The sequence below is a fragment of the Myotis davidii genome, unplaced genomic scaffold (assembly GCF_000327345.1).
Source record: "Myotis davidii unplaced genomic scaffold, ASM32734v1 scaffold534, whole genome shotgun sequence".
Taxonomy (NCBI): domain Eukaryota; kingdom Metazoa; phylum Chordata; class Mammalia; order Chiroptera; family Vespertilionidae; genus Myotis; species Myotis davidii.
This window is the reverse complement of record NW_006286678.1, coordinates 4,935,328-4,960,843: the sequence shown is the minus strand read 5'-3', so window position 1 is coordinate 4,960,843 and position 25,516 is coordinate 4,935,328. Positions and strand designations below refer to the sequence as shown.

Sequence of the window (25,516 nt, the reverse complement as noted above, 5' to 3'; positions counted from 1 at the left end):
ACACACGGCCCACCAGGGTGCAGATGTTCAATTCAGTTGCTGCCCCCTGGTGGTCAGTGTGCTCCCACAGGGTGAGCTCTGCTCAGCCACAAGCCAGGCTAACGGCTGCCAGTACAGCAGTGGTGGTGGGAGCCTCTCCCGTCTCCTCAGCAGCGCTAAGGATGTTCGACTGCAGCTTAGGCCTGCTCTCCACTGGCAAGTGGACATCCCTCGAGGGCTCCCAGGCTGCCAGAGGGATGTCTGATTGCCAGCTTAGGCCCAATCCCCCCGGGGAGCGGGACCCCCCCCCCCGCAAGTGCCCAAATTTTTGTGAAAGACCCCTCTAGTAAAGAAAGAAATCATTACCGACTTAGGCTTCTCTACTGTTCAATAAGCTTATGCCACAAATGTGGCTAACTTGGCTATCTTTTAGGCCTTGTTACATAATCACTAGAGGCCCGGTGCACAAACATGGTGTCCTGCCAGCTTAGGCCCAATCCCCCCGGGGAGCGGGACCCCCGCCCCCCCGCAAGTGCACAAATTTTTGTGCACCAGACCTCTAGTAAAGAAAGAAATCATTACCGACTTAGGCTTCTCTACTGTTCAATAAGCTTATGCCACAAATGTGGCTAACTTGGCTATCTTTTAGGCCTTGTTACATAATCACTAGAGGCCCGGTGCACAAATTCATGGTGTCCGGCCAGCACACCCCAATGGGGACCAATCCGGCCCGGCCGTCCAGGAGGAGGGGCCAGCCGACCCTGCCCCTGGTCGAAATCCTGGTTGAACTTCCAGTCAAGGGAACAATTTGCATATTAGGCTTTTATTATATAGGATGTACCACATGTTAAAATACTAGTTGCTTTGTATTTCAAAGATGTTTACACAAATGCAGAAACAAAAGTGGAATTATAGTCAAAAAATTAAATCTAGCTGCTAGTAGCTCAACAGCTCTATCTTCTTGCTGGAATCTCCAACCCCCTCCCTCAAGCACACACAACCCCTACCCTTCCCACACAGTAACATAACACAACAAAATATGTTAAGTGTACATCATACATTTATTACCAACAACCCTCTCAACTCCAAAATTGGGCACAGGGATTAAAAATAAAAATTCATTGCACTACTTAGTAAAGCATTACTAGTAACTTTCATAAAAAATGTACAAACTTTGTTAAAAATTTATCAAGCCTTCAAATGATTTGGTTACAGATATTTATAATACATACATTTAAAACTATGTTAACTGATACAATGGAATATGATTTGAGGAAATGACTCAGCAAATGATTCCAAAAAACACCCCTGTAAGCTTTCATAATCTGAAACAAACAGCAAAATGAGGTAACCCAATGTACAACAGGGGGAAAATAGGTTCCTAATGAAGGCCTAAAGACATATATGAAAAATACCTGCACAAGTGAATTATAGATCTCATTCAAAATATTTAAGAGGCCCAAATTTAAGAATCTTAACAAATCACATTTGAGAGAGTGTATAAAATCTAAATATGCTTCCACATTTTTAAAATTTTGCTTAAAAAAGAAGAAGAAAAATCAGGACAGAAAATCCTAATGAGATCTCGATACCTGGAGGCCTTGACTTACTTTTTGTTTTGTTCTGTTTTGGGGGATAGGGTGGGGGTGGCTGGCAGGGAAAAAAAATAATCAAAGATGATAATTCATGTCAAAAACAAAAAACCCCAAAACAAAATCCCATAGCAGAGTTAAGATGGTAAAGCCAGTATTATTTTAGGAGGAAAGAGGAAGAAGGCAACAAACCAACATCTGCCTGCTATCTGGTGCATCACCCAAGGTGACAACAGCTGGAACAAATCAACTGCTCTTTCTCTTTTGCTAGCCACAAAGCTGCTCATTTGGTGAGTCTGAGCTGGTTCAGAGCACATGCATGTATACTCCTAATATGTACTAACCACTTAATAAGCAAGTCTGCACACATCTCTAAGAGGCCATGCAAAGAAAAGGCATTCCCAAAGAGATCAGTCACAAGAGCCAACAATTCAGAATTTTACCAATAGACGCTGCTGCCTCCTAAATTGCCAACTGCCTCTCAAAAATTTACTGGGAAAGGGATATAATGACAAGAACTCGTCAGAGGGAAGGAAGGAAGAGCTACTTTTCCTAGTCATTAGTACAATGTGCCTTGTTAATTAGGTATCTATATAAATTAGAAAAAGTGCTTTACTTGCATGCTTCAATAAAATGAATACTGAGTGTAGTAGTGTTATGTTAGATCTGTACAGATAAAAAATTTTTTGCAGCTATATAAAAGAGTATGTATAAGATGGGCTTTTGCCATTTTTAAACATGATTTTTTTAATTAAAAAAAATAAAGAGTAAACTCTACGTGATTTGTAATGTAGCTGATTATTATGCCAATAATTTTGGTCTTGAACAAACTTTTTATTCATTAGGAATAGATGGGGGATATCCTAATGATTTAAAAGTAACATGTGCGTTTTATCACTGTTTAGATGTATTTATGATGCATTGACAAATTTAAGGGCAAACAGAAAGTATGCAAAATTCTATTTGTATGACTAGAGGCAACAGTGTCTGGAAAAGGGCAAAATTGTGCTTCCATGTCAATTGACTTTACTGAACTCTAAGCTGTGATGAGCTTATAGAGATTTCAAGGGAAGGCAAGTAGCATGGCAGTAATAAGTAGTTAACACTGTCGGAGTAGAAGACCAACACAGAGCCAACTGAAAACTGAGTGAGGCTGGCAGCAAATCATCACAATCCTGACTGGAACTACACAGCTTGTGCTACTGCAAAGCAATGACATCAACCGCAGGGAAGAGGCAGGCAATGCTGAGCACACAAAGAATGAGAGAAGAATCTAAACACTGCTGGAAAACTGAATTTAAACAATCTGCATTATGCTCAATAAATCTATTAAAAAACCCCACACAGCTATGTATTGAAATATTTCAGATCAACTAAATGAAGGTCAATTCCTGTTTTACAGCATTATTTTTTATACAAAAATCATATCTTCATTTATACTGCAAGTATTTTGGACACCTGTTATATAATATTTTTCTCATTCAAACAAAACAAAAAGGAAAACAATAAAACATCAAAGCACATCAGGTCTAAGGAACTAGAGCTGTCACAGCACTTGATCCATCCTGGAATCAAGGGTTTTGATGAGAAGCACATTTACTGAGAGAACTAGACAACTTTCAGAATTGGAGCTTAGCAGGTGAATTAACACAAACAGAAATACAGTTTTCTTAAAACAACTTAGTTGCCCATGGGAGCTTGAACAAAGAACATATACCAAAAATCAAGCTGAGTTAGCTAACAGATTTTGTTCTGTTGGAAGTCAAGGAAGTGAGACTTCATGGGACCAGTGGTATTCTTAGAAATATATTACTCAAATATCTTCAGAATAGACTACAAATCTAAACATTAAAAAAAAAATCACAAGTACTTCCTGTAAGAAGCTTACTGGAAATGTAAAGGAAAAAACAAGTATCAACATTCAAATCACTGATTGAAATGCTAATATTGCTAACTGACGATGTATGATATTGCACCTTCTTTTTGGAAACAGCAAGTTGGAGATTTAAAAAGTTTTCAGAACAGAATAAAAAGATCAGTTTCATGGAGTGAGATCTGTTACACCTTTTTTTCTTAAGTGACCCACTTGGACCACCAATGAAGAAAAGGTGACAGCTGCCTGAAGCAGAGGAAGGCAGCTTTTCTCGTTCCATTCATTGGGAGGGTAGGGGATGGAGTATTCAATGCTTGTAATTGATGCACCCTTAGCAATCAGTGTGCAACAGCAAACACAAGGGGGGGAAAAAACCAGTGTACAGTACTAGTGCTGTTTAAATAACACACCAGATTATACATTGCAGCATAATTAAAACTACACACACATTCTTGGTACATGCTGGTATATAGGATCTCATACACACATTAGCTACCATGCCTGCACACAAGTAGTTACACATTCTCTCTCACACACAGAGATACATTTATCACCAACAGTCATACGTTGCATTCATTTCCACTCACAGTTTCTGAAGGCTCTATATAAGGTAGATTGCTATTCATCTGGAGCTACCACTTCTTATAAAAGCACATGCTAAAAGATCACGTCCACTGTAATCTTGCAGCAACACTCGGAATGATCACACAAAAACCAGGGAATGTTAGTGCACACACAAAATTAAGCTAAAGAAAAAGTCTTTGGAGTTCCAATCACACGGTTAGTATAACAATCCCATAATTATGAAGACTAATTGTAAGCTTTTATAGTTGATTAAGTCACACAGTGCAAAGAAAGGTCCATTGACCCTTTTGGTAAAGGGAGGGCTGGAAGCCACACAGATTAAGTTCAATGGATAGTCCGTATATACATGTGATGAGGAACACCCAAACTAAATTTGTGCTCTTAGGTTGGTCATTCTGAATCCCGATGCACTTCTGAAGCATCAGCTCGACAAATTGGGCAAGTACGATTTGCCTACAACACAAAAGAGAAAACTTGTTTGAATTGTGACTTACACAATGAAACATATTAAAAGCAACGGAACTCTTTTTACTTCCCATATAGTTTCTACATTCTTAGTTCTTTGAAGAGGGTACAAAGCAATCATTTAATCTGTCTTTTTAAAAATACCCCATTAAATCTCAAAAAACTAATAACCTATGATTGACTTTTTTGGTTTTATTTTTGATTAATTTTTTTAAAGGGTCTACCTTCACCATATAGACATTATCCATAACCAGTTCAGACCAATTTAATTAACTGGTTTAAAAAACTCCATCTCAACAAATGACACCACATTTGCTGAGTTGCTAAAGCCAGCAACATAGGCATCCACCTGCTCTCTTTCTACAATCCATATTCATCAAATATTCTAATTTCTTTATTATAACAGCTTTCAAATCAGTCCTTTTCTTTTAATTGCCACTATTTGTTCTGTGTATGGCTCAGAACATCCTTATTCCATCTTCCTGACTTTCAGAAATTATTCCTTGTAGTCCATTCTCTAAACAATGGCCAGTGATCTTTCTAACACACAATCTCACTCATCTCTCTTCCACATCACTTTCAAGATATCTCACACTTCACAGTGACTTCACAATAAGCTGGTCACTGGTTACATTTCTGAACGTCTGTCTCTTCTCTTGCCACTAGCATACACTAGTTATCAGCCACATGGAACCTATGGTTTTCTGATTATTCTCTCTTCTCACATGTCAGGGCTGAGTGTATTTAATGCTTTATTTTTCTAAATTGTTCAGACTCTTCACCTTCAGGATTCAGTTTGGGCTAAACTGGGTACCCTTAATCTGTGCTCATCTGTCTTCCTCACCAAACTGGGAAGTTATCTAGCCCAATATTATTATCTCCTAATGAGAATATTCTAAAAAATTCCCACACAACATAAAGTTAACTAATTTGTGTCCTTTGGACTTAAAAAATTTTTAATATCTACAAAAGAAAAAAGGGTCAGAATTAGAAGCACTAGAGGTTTGTTCCCATGTAAATCTCTGACAAAGGAGCTCCCTTCTAAACTCAGGGGAAAACTGGCATAATGAACCCAGGCCTTACTCCTATATACCATGAGAAAGTTAGAAAATCCTTATATAATAAAACCTTAATATGCAAATCGACCAAACGGCAGAACAATCGGTCACTATGATGTGCACTGACCACTAGGGGGCAGATGCTCAGCACAGGAGCACCACTCAGCCAGAAGCCAGGCTCACGGCTGGCGAGTGAGAGCAGCAGTGGCAAGAGCCTCTCCCGCCTCCGCTGCAGGCGGGCGGTAAGGAGTAAGGGGTCCAGGACTGTGAGAGCCCCAGACTGCATGGGGGGATTGGGCCTGGGCTGGCAGACATCCCCCAAGGGGTCTCTTTGTAGAAAGAGAGCAAGTGGATGCCTATGTTGCTGGCTTTAGCAACTCAGCAAATGGTGGTGTCATTTGTTGAGATGGAGTTTTTTAAAATTCCAAATTCCCATTACCCAGACTCAACAATCCATGGCTAATTTTATTTCATCTATTACTGTCTACTTCTAAATACCAGATTATTTTCAAACAAAACTAAAAGCTCTAGTACTCATTATGAAAGACAGATAACCACTTTTCAGGTTTTACAAAATCACTCCCATGATGATTAGAGTTCTTTTTTAAAAAAAATATATATTTTATTTGTTTTTTACAGAGAGGAAGGGAGAGGGACAGAGTTAGAAACATCGATGAGAGAGAAACATTGATCAGCTGCCTCCTGCACACCTGCCACTGGGGATATGCCCGCAACCAAGGTACATGCCCTTGACCAGAATCGAACCTGGGACCCTTTTCAGTCTGCAGGCCGACGCTCTATCCACTAAGCCAAACCAGTTAGGGCTTATAGTTCATTTTTACTGGCCTTTTCCCTTCATTTTTAGAAATCATATTGAAAGCTGTGTTTGTATTTTACCTCCTTTCCCACTCCCCACCAATGATGGACTTACTCTACGTGAAACTATGCTCAATAAAAAAGGAAATTCAATGTTATTCTCTTCTCAGGTGCCATCACTTTACCTTAAGCCATTTGTCGACACACTTGGCATGGAACTCGTGGTTACAGGGTAAAACTCTAAGTAGCTGCCTTGACTCAAAATCACACATGCATACTACACACCTAAAAAAAGCAAAAAGGTCATTTAACCATAAAACCTATTGGTTCTCTGTTTTGTTATGACTACTGAAGCCCCCCCAAAAAACCATTTACCATCTCACTTATCAAAATGTCATTTAAATTTTAAGACACACACACACACACACAAATCATGATATTAAGACATGCAGTAAAAGTGCTTTTCTTTACTGAGAAATCATCAGGAAAATCTCTGGTTTAACATCCAAGCTAGTCTTTTTTTTTTTAATTTTTATTCATTTCAGAAAGGAAAGGAAAGGGAGAGAGAGATAGAAACATCAATGATGAGAGAGCATCATTGATCAGCTGCCTCCTGCATGCCCCACCCTGGGGATTGAGCCCACAACCTGGGCACGTGCCCTTTACTGGAATCAAACCAGGATCCTCCAGTATACAGGCCAATGCTCTATCCAATGAGTCAAACCGGCTAGGGCCCAAGCTAGTCTTAACACATTGCGGACCAGTGGTTTCATTGCTAGCTTTACTCAGTGGCCATCTAAGTTTCTATTGAACGAGTACAAAAAATGTTTTACATAAATGTTAAAGGCACGCTTTAAAATTAAATACCCATTGCATTTTGAAGTTATTTATTACATGTCCTTACAAGCTAATATCTTTTTAAAGTATTCTTGTAATTGGCCACAAGCCTTAGAATAGAAAACACGGGAATTCTCATGATCCATCTGCAATGTGTAAATACTAACAAGTACTACGATAGTCAATAAAGGGGTGCTAGAAATGGACAGTCTTAGCAAGTTGGACTATTACCTCACACAATACATAAAAATTAACTAAAAAAATGGAGTAAAGGCCTAAATGTAAAAGCTAAAAATGATAAAATCTTAGAAGAAAACATAGGAGTAAATCTTCGTGACTTCCAAGTATGCAATGGTTTGAGATACTGAAAGCACAAGAAACAAAAATAGATAGGTAAATGGCACAGAGGTGTAGATGGTGGTGACCTGCCTCCCATGATGATGTCAGACAACAATTACATGTTAACAGATGACCTTCTGCCTCTCCTGTACCTCCCATCTCCCCTCCCTCTGATGACTCCTACAACACACCATCACTCCCACCTCTCAGCCAGTTCCAATGTGCTCTCTGTCTTCCCAATGCTGATAAGTTAACTACACTGTACATATATTATACTTTGTATAGACTGTGTACTTATCATATCATTCTTGCTTTTACTGTATGTTAGTGTTACTTTATGTTTTATGTTTTTTGGTATAATTTGGTAGGTTAATTTTTGGATCTATAAATGCTAAAAATATTTTCCATATAGATTAATGGTAACTGCTTCTTCACTTCATGTCATTTGGTTTATGAAACGCTCTACTTTTACAGCAAGGAAAATCTGTACATAAATGTTCCCAGCAGTATTATTAATACTAGACAAAATGTGGAAACAACCCAAATGTTCAATTGAGGAAAGGACAAACAAGATCTAGTGTGTCCATACAATCAAATATTACTTGGCCATAAACAGGAATGAAATACTGATACAAGCTATGACATGATGAACCTTGAACACAAGCTAAGTGAAAGAAGCCAGATTATAAAGACCATGCAAATTGACCATCACAAAGATGTTGGCGCCCATATCCACAAGATGGCAGTGTCCAGTCCCCTCAGCTCCGCCAGAGTCCCCCAGTCCTTTCAGCACCGCCAGAGGTGCTGAACCTGGACCTGCCCTCAGCCCCTCAGGACCGGCCTGAGGCGCAGGTAAGCCTCGGATGTCAGCTGCCCCGCCGCCCAGGGTAGGCCTGAGGCACAGGCAAGCATTGGATGGGTGGCTGTCCAGCCGCCCAGGGCCGCCAGAGGCTCAGGTAACCAGGTCCGACAAAGGTTTGCGCTGCCGGCAGTGGCAGCAGCAGAAGCATGATGGGGGCATCGCCTCCTGCCCCTAAAGGCTCCTGGACTGTGAGAGGGCACAGGCTGGGCTGAGGAACCTTCCCCTCCAGTGCATGAATTTTCATGCACCGGGCCTCTGGTATATTATATGATCCCATTTATGTGAAATGTCCAGAATAGGTACCTCTATAGAGATTAAAAAAAAATTAGTTGGAGTTTGTGCCAGCGTGAAGAGGACTGGAAAGAAATGGGGAATGGTTGCTAATGAGTAACGAGTTTCTTTTTGGGGTGATGAAAATGGTATAAATTTGCTTGTGAAGATGTTTGCAAAACACTGAATATACTAAGAATCACTATAAATGTGAATTATATCTCAGTAGAGTTGCTATAAAGAAGATACTATAAAAAGCAGAATCTTTAGGTAAAAACTTTGAACTTTAATTGTATGAGACTTTAATCATATATAAAATATTGCAGTTTGAATCAGAGATCATAAAATTTACAGGCAACCTAAAAGTCCAGAACAGCACTGTCCAATAAAGTTTTCTGAAGTGACGGAAATGTTCTACATCTTTCAATACAGCATCACTAGCTAGTGTTGCTAAGAAACTTAACACACTGTATGCTGGGAACGTATTTATACGTTTTACGTATTTATACGTTCTACCAGTGTAGTAGAGTGCGGGACACGTATTAATACGTTTTTTATAGACTAGCGGTAGAATCCGGGTAACATATAAATACCTAAACTAAAGTTACTGTAATTTTACTGAACGTTGCCATTTGCGCAAAAAATTAGCAAAAAATGGCCTGCACCACCGGTTAGCGTGCGATAAAAACTACCCGCAAACAATGTATTAACTTTCAATTTTATTTAATTTAAGCAGCCCCATGTGACTAGCTGCTACCTAACTAGACAACATAGGCCAAGATTATGAAATAGAGGTTACTTTATCAAGTTATCTATGGCTCTCACGCTTTTATTTCATAAAGGTAGAAAAGAAAATTAACAGAGCGATATCAGAAAAATGTACTTACAAAGTCTGTTCTGACTGGTGGTTGTTAGGATTGAACCGGTATGAAGGAAGTTGTTCAATATCTGCTTTAGTCAATCCTCGTGGCTTAGCTTCTCCTAGTCGCTCTGCCAGGTTTAAAAGGGCCTGTTGTGGAAAAGGAAATGTACTTTAATTTTCTTTAAATTTTTCTATAGCAGTAATTTTTAAAAAAACTACTTTTATTGTGGAAAAATTTAAATACATACTAAAGAAGAGGTACAGTATAATGAAATTCCATATTCCCATTACCCAGGCTCAACAATCCATGGCTAATTTTATTTCACCTATTACTGTCTATTTCTAAATACCAGAGTATTTTCAAACAAAACTAAAACATGGTATTTCATTAATAAAATAGTTCTGTATGTATTTTTAAAACAGTCTGTCAACTTCAGCACTTTTGACATTTTGGGCTAGATAACTTTTATTGTGGGGGGCTGTTCTGTGCACTGTAGGATGTTTAGCAGCATCTCTGCTAAAGGCCAGTAACACCCTCCCACCCAGTTGTAACAATCAAAAATGTCTTCATATGTTGCTAAATATCCTCCTGGGGATAAAACTATCCCCAAGTTGAACACCACCACTCTAAAAAAGGAAAGATTTTTTAAAAGGGAATAAATCACATCATCATCATCATCATCACACCTTATAATTCTCTGTCAAATGTCTGTTTCTATTACTTTCAAAACACTTTTAAAAATAGTTTATTCAAATCACAATCCAAATAAATCCATCTGTTCCCATTGCTTGATACTGTCTCAAGTATCTTTTTTAGATTTTGTATTTATTGAAGAAAACAGGTCAATGGCCTGTAGAAATTCTCAGTCTGAATTTTGTTGACTGAACCATCCCACCCTGACTCGAGTTTTCTTGTCCCCTGTATTTCCTATAAATTGGTGGATTTGAGTATTTCAATCATAGCTTACCACACCTAATTGTTATGTTAGCAGCCACTGATGGAACACTGCCTAGGTTCATTTATTCAGTAAAGATGGTAAAATGGTAATATTCTATCATTCTTTCTTCATTAGATGAAATACTTCTATACTGAACAACTGCCCCATACCAAATTGTATTCAGTAGTATTAATTATATATAAAGTGCAGGATGAATAAGACCACTGAGTGTGTTTTCTTAAGCATCACTATGAATTCATGAATATTAGCATAGTTGATGTTTCAATATATCGCAGCAATTATGCTTACTGGTTTATACAAGTACCTCCTTTCTCCCAGTTTTCAATGGCTCTAATTATTCATTTGCTTTATCCTAAAATCAGGCAGCCCTTTGTGTGCTGCTTTCCCCCTTTAAAGGCTGCCACAGGGTTTTAAGAGAATGGGTAACAAATGATGACAGATGAGAGAACAAATAATTTCTCAAAAAAAATCTCAATAACTAATGGTATATGTTTTAATATCATGACACTGCTTTTGGTACAGCTTCATTTGGAGAATTGGGTCACCTAAAATTGCATCCCGTTTGTGAACACGAATGCCCCTAAGTTCTTCTAAATGCTAGACAAGTTGTTAAATTGGTGCTGATTACAATTAGCATATAAAATTTATGATATAGCTTATCTATATTTATACCTCTACTATATAATAAGACACTTAGGTCAACTAACACAAATATGACAATTATATTCAATAAAATGTTCATTAAGCCCTTATTGAAAGGAGAATGTAATGATAACCAAGCTCTCAACAAGATAACTGAAGGCACAACATGATCATTACATATGGTTTTGTAAGAACAAAAAGGAGGGAGAGAGACATTTAGATCTGATAATGGACTAGAAATGGCTTTCATAGAAGTAGTTTCAAAATGTAGAGGAAGGGGTAAAAATAATTAGGCAGAAGGATCAAGGGGAGTAAAAGCACACAGGCAAGAATCTATAGGGTAGACTAAAAAAATGGTGAAAACTCTGGACTAGGGAGTGTTGTAGGTGTGCACACTATTGAAATAAAAGAAAAGCAAGCACGATTTTCTTGGTTGAATAAAGTGTGACTTTGCAGAAGATCAAACATATTCAATCCAAAATACAGTCTAGAAAGGATTCCAATGCTAAGTACAAAATTTTCCTATTGGTATATGTAATATAATTTGTTCAATGAAAAGCTGTCCTTTCAGTAGCATGAAAGAAGACTCAATTTCAGTACCTAACAGAATACCTAAAAGAGAACCAACTCCTTTCCTTACCGCTCTATACAAAGCTAACATAGTGTTCTAGAAACAAAATCAGGAAATTACTACAGCCCCTTTCTCAAGAATCTGGGAATGGAAGCCAAAGGACACTGCAGTGTGACTATATATGTAGAAAGAGAGTGATATAATGGCATTCTGAAAACTACGGAAGAATATAGCATTTGGCCTGATCTCTTCCACATGCATTTAAAAAACAAATCAAAGATGCTTTAAGATTGTGTGTGAGATCTCTCCTCCCTCTCCCCAGGTTCAGTTCACCTAAAAAAAAAAAAAAAAAAAAGTGTTCCAGCACAGATGTCCCAATTAACGATGGTTGGCTTACGATTTTTCCACTTCACAATGGTGCAAAAGCGACATGCATTCATTAGAAACCAGGTAGGCTAAGCTATGATGTTCAGTAGGTTAAATGCATTTCAATTTATGGTATTTTCAACTTACAATGGATTTATCAGGACGTAACCCCATCATAAGCCAAGGAGCATCTGTATTCATACTGTATAAATAGAAACTACGTGAGGCTGGGGTGAGAAAGATAGCTGGCAGTATCAAAACCAAGTCATACATACAGTCACTCACATTCAACATACCCAAATCCGAATTTGCCTTCCAACCCCTAAACTGCACCTCCTATTTCTATCTTCAAATACTGTAACATCAACATCATCTAAATTAGATGATGTCATCTACCTGACCTACGGTCATCTTCTGCCTTCTTTGTGGGCTACTACAGTTTTTGTAGAGCATCTTCTTTTGCAACCCTCCCACTCACACCCCTAACTCTACTCCTGTTGATTCAAATGTTAAAAATGTCTCTGAAGATGTACTTTTTTCTATTTGCAGTTCCTAAAGTTCGAAGCTTGCATGGTTTTATAATTTATTGCCTGACCTATTAAATAAGTTTCCCCACCACCAACTTCTTAACCTCTCCCATCTATTCCTTCATACTAGCAGAGTTCTGACTCACAAGTAGAGATCCATTAGCACCAAAAAATGTAACGGCTCCTTCATCCCATAATATTCAAAATTCTGTCCATTCTCTAGCAGGACACTCAAGGACAACCAGTTAAGCTTTCCAATCAAATCTCACGTTAGCCACAGACTATATGCAATTCCTCAAGAATATCCAGCACTTTCCTGCTTCAACCTTATGCACGAAAAAGTTTCCCCATGCTTCAAGAATCAGCTCTAACACTTCTGGCTTCCACAAAATCTTTGAGAACATCAATTTATAATTCACTGTTTTCTCATATACATTCTCTGATAGTTGAGTTGTATGTAACTCTATTAATAGAGTACCAAAAGTCTTTTTATCAGAGCTGTGTGGTACATGACAAAATATCCTTAAGGATGCTGAACACTTCTTTCAAACATATTTGTATCTTGAAATGTACAAAGGATTCACTTAATAATGTTTAATTAGATGAGTGAGTTGAGTATTACAGTGCTTTGTATGCACACAATATTCCCCAACTTAATTCAAAGTTCACCTACTCACCTCGTAATTTTCTACTTCTCCATCTTCCACATCCAATTCAAAGCTGAAAGTTGGGCCTACTGCAGGTGGCACTGGAAGCATTGATCTGCAGTGAAAATAACCAACACTAGCATTGATACATTACTTCAGTGAACAGGAAAAACAAAGTCCAGTGGTATAGGGACAAATGGCGGGGTCAATCAGTGGCAACCCTTTAAAAAAAACTGACTTCACTAACAATAAACAAAAACTGACACTTAAAAAATATCATTTACAATAGCATAAAATCACATAAAATATCTGGAATGAATTCAACAAAACGTATGTAAGACCTACACAATAAAAACTGCAAAAATACTGTAAGGATAATTTAAAAAGAATAGAGAAATATGCTGTGTAAGTTAACTGACAAGACGACTCAATATTAAGATGTCAATTTTCTCCCCAACTGATCTATAGATTTCAAGCAATCCCTACCAAAATCCTCAGCAAGCCCTTTATAAAGTAGAAACTAATTTGATTTAAAAATTTATATGGCTCACACAAAAGACTTTAGATCATTTTAGAACTAAGTTGGGAGACTTATCCTATCTGATTTAAGACTTACAATAGAACTACAATGATCAAAATAGTGTAAAATAGGCACATGACCTTAAAGACAACATTTCCTAGTTTTCCTAGCAGTTAATTACAGACATAAGACTACATTCTGGCCCATGGGATTTGGCAGGAGTAATACATGGAACTTCTAGGAAGTATTCCTGAGAGGAGGCAGGTAAGCAAAGAGATCCACTTTTATTTTTACTGGCTGGAAAGCTGACTTAATAGCTGGAACCTGAGGAGCCATTTTAGATCGAGGAAGCCATAGGATGGCAGAACCATTCCTCAGAGTTATGGGACTAAACAAATCATATCTGAATTGCCTACTTCTGGACTTCATTACATGAGAGAGAAATAAAGATATATTTAACCCATGAGTGCTTCTGCTACAAACTTAATTCTAACAGAGTATTTATTTTCCTTTTTTTAAATTAAAAAAACATCGAATTGTTGATACATTCACTTATGCATTTATTGGTTGCTTCTTTCACATGCCCTGACTGGGGATCTAACCTGCAACCTTGGGGTATTGGGACAACGCTCTAACCAGCCAGGACCTCTAAGAGAGTATTTATAAGACATAGAAATAACTTCTCTTTCTCTCTTCCACTGAGAGAAACAACAGTTATCAAAAGCTGGATAATCAAAGAAGATGGCAAGTGATGCCAGTTGTAAAAGTAGCAAAAATTTTAAATTTTCCTACCTTTAGATTTGGTAAACCTATTTTATGGCTCAAAATTTCTTTTCCCCCCATTTCTCTCTCGTCATTGACTCTTCTCTTTCACCCTTAAATAGTCCCATACCCAATAACTAACATTAAATACAAACAAATATTTAACACTCTAAATTATAAACCACATAGAAGATCCTCATAAAAGAAAGAGAATCTCAAGAATGCCAAATTTAGAACTCATTAAAATAAGAAAGAACTTACAACACATATGGTAGTAAGCTGGGATGATAAGGGGGAGGTGGTATTGGCTGCTGGGATCGGTATCTACTTCGTCCTGTGAGCCTCCGGGGCATAAATGGAGGATAAGGCTGTAGAAGAAAAAAATGTTTAGACAATTTGATCATTTTACTTTTATAAATATTTAATGTCAAAGTCTCTTAAAAAAACCTAAAACAACCAACAACCTAGAAAGTTCTTTACTATTCAAGTGGTATTTAATATTTCTTAAATGTTCATATGGATGCAATGACTAGTTTAAAACATCTGTATATTTCTAAATACACTTTTCCAACACCAATACATTCAAAATTCTAAACATGTAGAGTTACATTGAAATAACTCAAAACAAGTTACGAAAGCAAATAATAACATTGAATGAAAACTTACTACTCCAAAGGACACCTCTTGATGCAGAGGATCATGTGCTAAGAACTGCAAAGGAGCAGATGGGGGTAATGTTGGGGGATGGGCTGAAGAAGGGTAAGTGAAACCTCCTACTGGAAGATGTTCTCCTAAGAGTTCCACTTCGTTTTCTATCCTTTGCAGAGGCTGAGGGGGGGGAAAAAAAAACTAATGTACTTCCAGTGTTTAAATACTGCGGTATACTAATAAAAATCACACACACACACCCAATATTTTCAAAGTCATACATTTCTTGATGTTCACATGAACCTACATTCATACATGTGGACATACCTAGTAAAATCTTCCTGCCTTTAATTGAATTTCAATTAAGAAAGTTTTTGAAATATGTCATTAAACATTTCCATTTAATTGACTAGACATATCAATTAAAAGATACATTTATTTTATTATTTCAACTTTCTCTTAAGAGAAGGAAAGGCAAAAAGTCATGTAGTAAGCCAACTGCATGGCTAAAATTACAACACATAGGATACACTGACCTACTACTCACAGGATTTTCAGACACTTAACTCTTAACATGAAATTGAACATAGTGTATATCTATTTATAAATCAAAACCAGAGCTAAATGAGGTAAGAGACAGTAGGCATTACGTGACAGTAGAAAGTTTATGGGCTTTGGCATTAGATTCTTGGCATTGTCACTATCATTGTGACTTATGTAAATTACTTAATTGGAACTTCAATATTCTCATCTATAGAACTGACAGGTCCATAGCCCATTTCAAAAGTGTGTTGTAATCACTGAGACAATGTACAAGTAACACATAGGACACATAGTGTATGTAAACTAATAGCATGTGGGATTAAAAAAAAATAGCTTACTGAATATAATTCACATACTGTAAAATTCACCATAAGGGGGAGTACAAGTCATTTTTGTATATTCACCACTAATTCCAGAACATTCCTACCCACTCCCCCTCCACCCAAAAAACAAACAAACCCCATGCCCATTAGTAGTCAGGTCTCCTCAATCCTCCCCAAGGTTCTGGACAACCATTAATCTACCTTCATTTCTATAGATTTGCCTATTTTGGACATTTCACATATACAGAATCATGTAATATTGTGGCCCTGGTATCTGGCTTCTTTCATATAGCATTATGTTTTCAAGGTTTATCCATCTTATAGTTTGCGTGTCATACCTCACTCCTTTTTGTGGTTGAATAATCTACTGTATAGATACACCATACTTTGCTTATTCATTATCACTTGATAGACATTTGCACTATTTCTATTTTGTTGGCTATTAGGAAGAATGCTGCAGTTCCTTCCACAGGACTAAACTCTTCCACTCTAATCATTTCCATATGTTCTCTGTCCTATTCTCTTAATGCATGATTCAGATGTTCAACTTGGCTGTCCAAAACACAAGTGGACCTTCTTCCTGTGCTCTTCCTTCCACCTATACAGTACTGACCTCCTCCAGACCCCTAAAATAATATGCCTCTCAGCTATATTCCAGTCCCAGGGCAGAATTAACTATGTTAACAGACTATCTCATCTACCTTTTTGTGAGAACACAATAGAAAACAAGCCTCCAATAAAACCAATTGAGGCTCAGAGGGTGACTTTACTTGCAGAAGTGATTATTATCCTAACAAGTATAAACAATTTTATAATATTTTCACTTTCCATTTTAGAAATACATTAAAGGAAAAAAACAAGAAAACTGACTTTTTCTTCACATTTACTTCATGAAAGATTACAGATACGAAGGAACAAATTGAAATCAGACAAGTGACATAAAATAACTAGAAAAATTTAAGAAACCAAGGTAATTCTCAGCTCATTTATCTATATGAATTTGTATGTCTTTGAAGTCCTTAATTCGTTTAAGAACCAGAAGAATGGTAAGGGGGAGAGATCAACCAAAGGACTTGTATGCATGCATATAAGCATAACCAATGGATACAGACACCAGGGGTTGTGGGCATGAGTGGGGAGGTGGGGAGGTAATGGGGAAGGGTAATTGGGGGGGGGGGGGACGGAAACATATGTAATACTTTAATCAATAAAGAAAAAAAGAACCAGAAGAATGCCCAAGTTATAATTTTTAAATGGTAACAATTTACATCTACTAAATTAATCTACCTTTTAGGTCTAAACATCCTGTGAATATTAAAGACATAAAAGTAGAAATACCTACCGATCGTGATTGCTGTGTTTGGAAAGGGACAAACTGGCCTGGTGGTGGCAAATGAGGATGATGATGAGGAGAAAGGTGAGGAGGATGTAAAAGAAATGGATCACTAGAAATAAGGGGTGGGAATGCAGCATATGGTACTGGTAAGTGCTGAACTGAACAGGCTTGCAGCATCTGTAAGAGAAATTGTTATTTTCTTGTTGAAGGTATCAGAATACATAATTAAAAACAAAACAAAACTCTATACAGTGGGATAGAAAGGTTATTGCCACGTCCCCCAAAATGTTTTAATAACCTGTATCAGTGGTCGGCAAACTGTGGCTTGCGAGCCACATGTGGCTGTTTGGCCGCTTGAGTGTGGCTCTTCCATAAAATACTGACTTCTGCGCATGGGCCATGAAGTTTCAATCGCACTGTACATGCGCGCCCGCATGTGGTATTTTGTGGAAGAGCCACACTCAAGGGGCATAAGAGCCGCATGTGGCTTGCAAGCCAGTTTGCCGACCACTGACCTATAGTAATAAAATACTAGTGTATGTTTATCTCTATTAGTAAAATACTGGTAACTAGTAATTATTCTGTATTTTATACAGTTCTTACAAATCAGTCAAAACACCCAACTTTTACTTTAGTCTTACTAACAAGTATGAAATGGGAGAAAACAGAAGAATCTCTCTCTACTTTAAGATGCAGCAGATACTGCTTTCCAAGAAGCTCTCTTTGGAAATTTTTTATTTCTAAGATTTTTTTTATTTATAGGAGCCCAATTCACAACTAAGTGATTTAAGGTCTCTCAATATTTTAAGTCTGCTGACTTAGCACACTGGTTCCATAATCTTGACTGAAAAATCAAGCTTGGGTAAATTAATGTTAAAATGGGTTGGTATTTGTATATAGGTGTTCCTTTTAATCTCACATTCAAACAAAGGTTTAGGGTTGTATTAATATATTTAGTGAAGTACTTTACTTTGAAAACATAACTGACCCCTTGGGTCATTTAAATCCCTTGGATTTCAGCAATCTCAGTTGTGAAATATGGAGGCTGGACTAGGGGTGGGGGTGGGGTTGGTAGATTAAAAGATAAAGTTTAAGTTTAAGAGGCAGAAAGAAGTGGGTGGAAATCTCTGTTCTCTCATAATAACTGTCTCTATTAAGCAAGTCATTTTCATTTCATCATCTAGAAAACAGGATACCATTTTTATCACAGACTTCCTATAGTGAGGAATAAAAAGACCAAGCATTCAACGTACCTGTCAAAACCCAGTAAGTGCTGAGACTATTACTGCTGATCACTAACTAGACTTTATCACTAACTAGTTTGATATCCTATGTTAATAATCCAAGGCTAACCTAAATTAAGATTTAATTATAAACTGTGCTGATATATGAAGGAACATGCTTTCAATTTCAGGATATCCAAATATGTACAATTTAATTAATGTAAAAACATACCAAATTTTAAAGCTAATTTATTAAACTGTTACTATAACAAAGCTATTGAGATAGCCATTGCAATCAAATAGCCTTTTTCAGTTGGGAGTGAAAAGCTACAGAAGCCAGTCTCTTAAGTTCTGTTTACTTACATAACACACGTAGCCATTCTACAGAGGAGTGCACAGACTTACCGGAGGAGGCACACTACAGACAGGGAGGTGCTGTCCACTGAAAACCACAGAGCATCCTGGGACCTGTTGTGTACTGCATGCAGGGATGTGCTGGCCTGTGCAGAGCGGAATCCCATGTGGTGCCACTGTTGTTACTGTATAAGAAACAGGGACGGTGCCCTGATGGAGCTATTAGGAAAGAAAAGCAAACTGTTAGAATTTTAACTGTCGGAATAAAACATCACTATTAAAAGTCAAAACCTGGTCATTTATTGATTCTCCTCAGGGGCACAGTTTTCATAATGTACTTATTCAACAGTTTCAACTAAACTATTATTTGTCATTGGATAGAAAAGTTGTCTGTTTCAAAAGCAGTTTATGATGCCTACAAAACTGGGACTAAACTCTTCTCCCAAAAAGCTATCCTGAAAAGTCCAGGAAAAAAAATGAAATGCTGTATTAACTCTTCTACACTGCTGAAACTTTTCTAAAGAGAAAATCTGGGGAAATGACTGCTTGCATCTTCTAATACCTGGCCACAAACAACAGGAAAAAATGTTTTGTTTAATTGCAACTAGTGAAACAACAAAGAATAGTATTTTTTTAAATATATATGTTTTTTATTGATTTTTTTACAGAGAGGAGGGGAGAGGGATAGAGAGTTAGAAACATTGATGAGAGAAAAACATGGATCAGCTGCCTCCGGCACACCCCTTACTGGGGATGTGCCTGCAACCAAGGTACATGCCCTTGACCGGAATCGAACCTGGGACCCTTCCGTCCGCAGGCTAACATTCTATCCTCTGAGCCAAACCGGTTAGGGCTGAAGAATAGTATTTTTAAAAAGTTAAATCATTTCCATCTCTTCTGGTCTTATTCTCATACTATCTGTCCTGCAACAATGTTAATAACATATACTCTGCATCTTTCTCCATAAGCATACAAACATATACAAGCACGATTACCCACAAATTATTGTCATGTTTGTTGTTTTCTTAATAGAAATGAGACATTATCTTGCAACTTATTTTTCAATTAATATTTTATATATCTCTTCAGAGTTAAATGCAATCATTCTATTTGATACTAGCCAGATATTTCAAGTAAACTCACTTAACACAATCCTATTTCCCCTATACTAATGGTCATTCTACTTTTCACTCTTTTGCCAATACAAATATAATCCTATCCTATATAATGAAGCATAGTATGAAAACTGTCCCCTCGACCAGAGTTCTTCTGGGAGTTTGACCAGGGGGCGGGCCAGCTGGGGGAAGGGAGGCAGGCCCCAGCCAGCGGCAGTACCTGGCCGGCAGCCGGCAGCTGCTAGGGACCCTACCAGTGCACGACTGGACCTCTTAGTTGTAAAAAATGTCATTGAATACGGTATATATATCCTTACATATTAGTAGCTTTTATTTGTTTCACAGGTAGTAGTACTGGGTAAAAGGATAAATGTATTGCCCTGGGTAGCAGACACACAATGCAGTGTGCAGATGATGTTTTATTGAGTTGTACATGTGAAACCTGTATGGTTTTGCGAATCAATGTCATCCCAATAAATTCAATAAAAAATAAAATTTAATTTAAAAAAAAAAAAAAAAGAAATAAGCACCTATTGCTTGTCATGTGTAAAAAAAACCCCAGTCTATGTTTTATCTTTTGCTAAATGCTTTAAAAAAACAAAACCAGGGAAGTTATATGCATACTAGATGCCCAATGCACAAAATTCACGCATGGGGCTATGCCCTCGCAGCCGTGGCTTTGTCCGGAAGGTCGTTCGGCTATCTGGTCTAATTAGCATATTATGCTTTTATTATTATAGATTATTATAGATATGAACACAGACAATAGAGTGGTGAAGGCCTGGGAAGGGCGGGTACAGGATGTCAATGGGAAACAAAGAAACAAACAGGGACATCTGTAATACTTTCAACAATAAAGAAAAAAATGTTTCAATTTTTTAAAAACAAAAATTTTTCTATCATGACCTTCTATTTAATATTGAATGCAGTTTAAGTGTAGTTTTTGTAGTTTCCATAAAAAGTTTACAGTTGTAAGCAAAACAGTTTATTTATTTATTAATTATTGTATTACTAGAGGCCTGGTGCACAAACTCGTGCACCAGTGGGGTCCCTCGGCCTGGCCTGCGGGATTGGACCCAAACCGACTGACATCCCCCAAGGGGTCCTGATTTGCGAGAGGGCACAGGCCAGGCCGAGGGACCCCACCAGTGCACGATCAGGGCCAGGGAGAGATGCGGGAGGCTGGCCAGCTGGGGGGAGGGGAGTAGGAGGGGGAACCACGGTAGGGCTCCAGGGCATGTCCGGCCTGTCTCAGTCCTGATCAGCAGGACCCCAGCAGCAAGCTAACGTACTGGTCGAAGCGTCTGCCCCCTGGTGGTTAGTGCATTTCATAGCCAACGGTTGAGCAGCCTTAGCACGTCATTAGCAGGTTATGCTTTGATAGGTTGAACGGATGACCGGGCACTTAGCATATTAGGCTTTTATAGGATGATAGCTACATTTTATATTTTTTGCATTTCACAAAATATTTTTCTGTTATATTGGAATTAATCTCTTTGAAAGACTTCCTAATGTTGAACTTATCCTGCATTTCCAGAATAAACACTAACATTAATTCTTTCAATAATTCTAATAGATTTTTATATCACTAGCTATGATTTATTATTTAAAACATCTGCAGCTGTATTCAAAAGGGAAACTAATTGATAGTTTTGTTGTATTGTCTACGAGATTTCATTATTAAGGTTATACAAGTTTCATTAAATATACTTGGAAGCCTTCTTTTACTATGATCTGGAATATTTGAAATTGGAATGTAATTACAGACAGTCCTCAGGTTGACGTACATCATTTTGTGGTTACGTCACCATCTCCCATATATTTATATTAAAAAAAAGTTCCATCATTTCGACGTATGTACTTATGTCCTTTATGTTTTTTATTTATTTACCACAAGTAAAGGTCAGGAATTGTTATCTTTTAAATTTTTTTTTACTGTTTCACTTCATTATTGCTGTGTATGTGCTCCATGTGAGTGACGTAGGTGCTTACGTAGGAGGGTTCCAACTTACGGCAAAAATCACATTACATCGCGTCTTAGGGAATGGATCTGTGACATATCCTGAGGACCTACTGTATTGGCTGGCTCTTTAGAGATTAGACAATTCAGATGTAATTTCTAAAGACAGGGGTTTTATTATTTCTTTAGAGACCTGGTGCATGAATTCGTGCACCGGTGGGGTCCCTCGGCCTGGCCTGCATCCTCTTGCAATCTGGGGCCCCTCGGGGGATGTCGGAGGCTTTGGTGCATGGATTTAGCCCAATCCCTACAGGACCCAATCCTTTTCCCCCGAGATTTATGTCTGTTCCATGTTTCCATACCTGTGCGTTGAGTGTCTGGCCCCTGATGGTCTGTGTGTGTCATAGCTACCAGTTGAATGGTTCGACACTTAGCATATTGGACTCTTATTTTTATATATATATATTTATATACATATACATATTCCTGCCACAGCTATTGGTCTGTTTAAATTTTCGACATCTTAGGTTGTTTTAATATTTACATATATATTTCATTTCTCTATACACCCAACACATAATTTGTCTTAAATGAGATCTCATCTTTTCTGAAATGTGGTCTTCTCCTTTTCTTTGATTTCATACTTAACCACCTTCTCATTCCCTTCACTTTAGTACATACAACCTAAGTCCAGTATATACTTCATATTTTTCTTTGTGTTCACATGTAGTCCAACATAAGCATATTTATCATGCTTTACAAAATGGGACATAATACTGTCCTCAATTTTGCTTCTCTTGCTCCATATCTTGCAGATATTGCTCACATTCCTGGCAGAATTCTGATTAATTCCTTGTAATATTATATTCCATTGTATGAAGAAATTATTTATTGTACTTTTCTACTAATAATAAGCAATCACTGTTTATTCCTGCTTTCCATTTCTATGAATTTGCCTATTCCAGACATTTCATATAAATGGACTCTACAATCTGTGGCCTTTCACAACTGGCTTCTTTTACTTAGCCTGTTTTCAACATTAACCTATGGTGTAGCATGAAATAGTACTTTGTTTTTTGAGTAATAGTCATTGTATGGATATAACATGTTTTATCTACTCATCAGTTGATCAATGTAAGTTCCTGATTTCTGTACATTTAATTTGTATTTAGGCACTATATCAAAATCTTTTAAAGTAGAATCTGTTTTCTTCTACAATTATATGAGGGTGAGAAAGATACAATTATTTCTTTCAATTTTTCATATCCATTAATTACTATATTATCTTATTGCATTTGGTAGAACTTCTACTATAACATTAAGTAAAAATGGACAAAGTAAGCATCTCTGTAGTTTCCAATTTATCTCTCACCAATAAGGATACTTGCTGTTAGTTTGACTTAATTTCCCTCTTATTTTATTTTATTCCAGTTTTTATTAAATTTTTGTTTTTGTTTTAATCCTCACCTGAGGATATTTTTTTCCGCTGATTTTGAGAGAGTGGAGGGAGGGAGACAGAGAGAGAGAAAAACACTGATGTGAGAGGTACACATCAGGGCTGAGGATTGAGCCTGCAACTGAGGTACAAGGTAAGAGGTATATGCCCTTGACCAGAATTGAACCGTGACCTTCAGTCAATGAGCCAACTATCAATTTTTATTACTATTTAACTGACTTTTCAACATCTTTTGATATAATCATGTGTGGTTTTCCTTCTCTTATTTGTTGATGTAATATACTTTCATATTAAATGATCCTCTCTTACTTGGGAATAAATCTTATTTGGTCATAGGTTATTTTTCTTTTGATACATTGGTAGATGGTGTTTTCTAAAGGTCTGTTGAGAAAGTCATATATTTGAGAGTTTTTTGAGGGGATTCCCACTTTTATTTGCTTTTAGTATTAGAATTACACTGGCTTCATAAAATCATTACAAAAATTACCTTAAAAAAAAAAGCCTGGAATCATTTAAATATTATTAAAATAAGTGTTTCTTGAAGATTTGAGAAATAGCTGTGAAGCCATCTGGTCACTGTGCCTTTTTAATGGTAATCTCTAATTAGCCTTCACACTACTGAGGTAATTCCAATTTTCCTATTATTCTTGAGTCAATTTTTAAACTTCCTTTAAGTTTTTTTTTTGTCGTCCCCCCCCCAGGGTTATATATAGAATTTCATTATCATAGTTAGCAATGAAGTAATATACTTGAGCACTTATACCTGAGTACAATATACTTGTACTAGTTGAAGTGCTCAAAATAAATTAACTCATAATTCTCCCAACATCCCTTATAAAATAGGTGCTATTTTCATTTTACAACTGAACAAAATTCTTTGAATGTTTCCCATGTGTGGATATATGTCTTTTAATTATTCCTACTCTTCTTTACATTTGTCCTTTGTTCCTTAACCAAGCTCACAAGAGGTGTGGCATCCTTATCAATTTTTCAAAGCATTTTGATCCTAATTTTTAAAAGTACAACTTTCTTCCAAGGGAAGCTATGTAGAATTTACATTTCAATCCTTATATAAAAAACTAGAGGCCCGGTGCACGGATTTGGGAACTGGTGGGGTCCCTTGGAGTGGCCTGCGGGGATTAGACCGTGGCTGGTGGCTGGGGAGGAGTCTGAGCCCGAGCCCGGGCCAGGCACTGCTGCTAGGTAGGCTCACTAGCCAAGAGCCCTGCGTTGGTTGCTTATGTCCAATCCTGCACTGGTTAGTTGATGGTCAGTGTGCATTATAGTTACTGGTTGACCTATCAAATAGTCAACTGGTTGCTTTGGCTCTCTATATATAGACTAGAGGCCTAATGCACGAAATTCATGCAAGAGTAGGCCTTCCTTCCCCCCAGCTGCCGGCACCGGCTTCCCTCTGGTACCCGGAACCCAGGCTTCCCTCCAGCCACCAGCAGGTGCCCGGGACCTGGGTTTCCCTTGCAGCCCCAGCTTCATCCAGAAGGTCCTCCAGAAGGACGTCCAATCTAATTAGCATATTATACTTTTATTATCCTATCTAATAATAAACATGGTAATTAACCGTAACTTTGCTACCCTTCCCATCGGCTAATCAGTGAGATATGCAAATTAACTGCCAGCCAAGATGGCGGCCGGCAGCCAGGCAGCTGAAGCGAACGTGAGGCTTGCTTGCCCAGCTCTGAGCTCCGGATGCAACAATGTTGCAATTATAGAACCTAAACAAACCCCAGGTACCTGCTTTCAGCCAGCTCGGCCTCAGAGCTTAGAACGGCCAGTGATGACAACAGAGTTTCAATTGTAGAATCTAAACAAACCCAGGTACCTGCTTTCAGCCAGCAACGGCCTCAGAGCTGGAGCTGGCTCTCAGCTCCAGTGACAGCTATACAAGGTAAATAAATCCCAGAATAAAAAAGAAAAAGAAAAAAGGAGAGGCTGGGGAGATTACTTTGCTGGGGGGCTTGGCCCGCCTAAAAACAGCCCTCAGCCCCTCCCCCAGGCTGACAAGGGC

The 25,516-nt window shown here is 37.8% G+C and overlaps 1 protein-coding gene across 11 annotated transcripts in view; it reads right to left on the bottom strand.

Annotated features, from left to right (window-relative positions):
* Window positions 1-1,017: 1,017 nt before the first annotated feature.
* The window catches only part of RNF38 (ring finger protein 38), a 76,459-nt gene continuing 51,960 nt past the window's right edge, over window positions 1,018-25,516 (bottom strand). For 10 of the 11 annotated variants that reach the window (XM_006758485.2, XM_015560522.1, XM_006758487.2 and 7 more), the window contains 8 exons: window positions 19,011-19,178; window positions 17,389-17,559; window positions 15,199-15,360; window positions 14,794-14,900; window positions 13,281-13,365; window positions 9,564-9,685; window positions 6,554-6,653; window positions 1,018-4,482 (listed from right to left, as the gene is read on the bottom strand). In XM_006758485.2, coding sequence (XP_006758548.1) covers window positions 4,420-4,482; window positions 6,554-6,653; window positions 9,564-9,685; window positions 13,281-13,365; window positions 14,794-14,900; window positions 15,199-15,360; window positions 17,389-17,559; window positions 19,011-19,178 — 978 coding nt within the window. In that variant the 3' untranslated portion in view covers window positions 1,018-4,419. Of the gene's footprint in view, window positions 4,483-6,553; window positions 6,654-9,563; window positions 9,686-12,223; window positions 12,279-13,280; window positions 13,366-14,793; window positions 14,901-15,198; window positions 15,361-17,388; window positions 17,560-19,010; window positions 19,179-25,516 lie in introns of those variants that run through there. The other variant, XM_015560523.1, reaches the window with a different exon arrangement.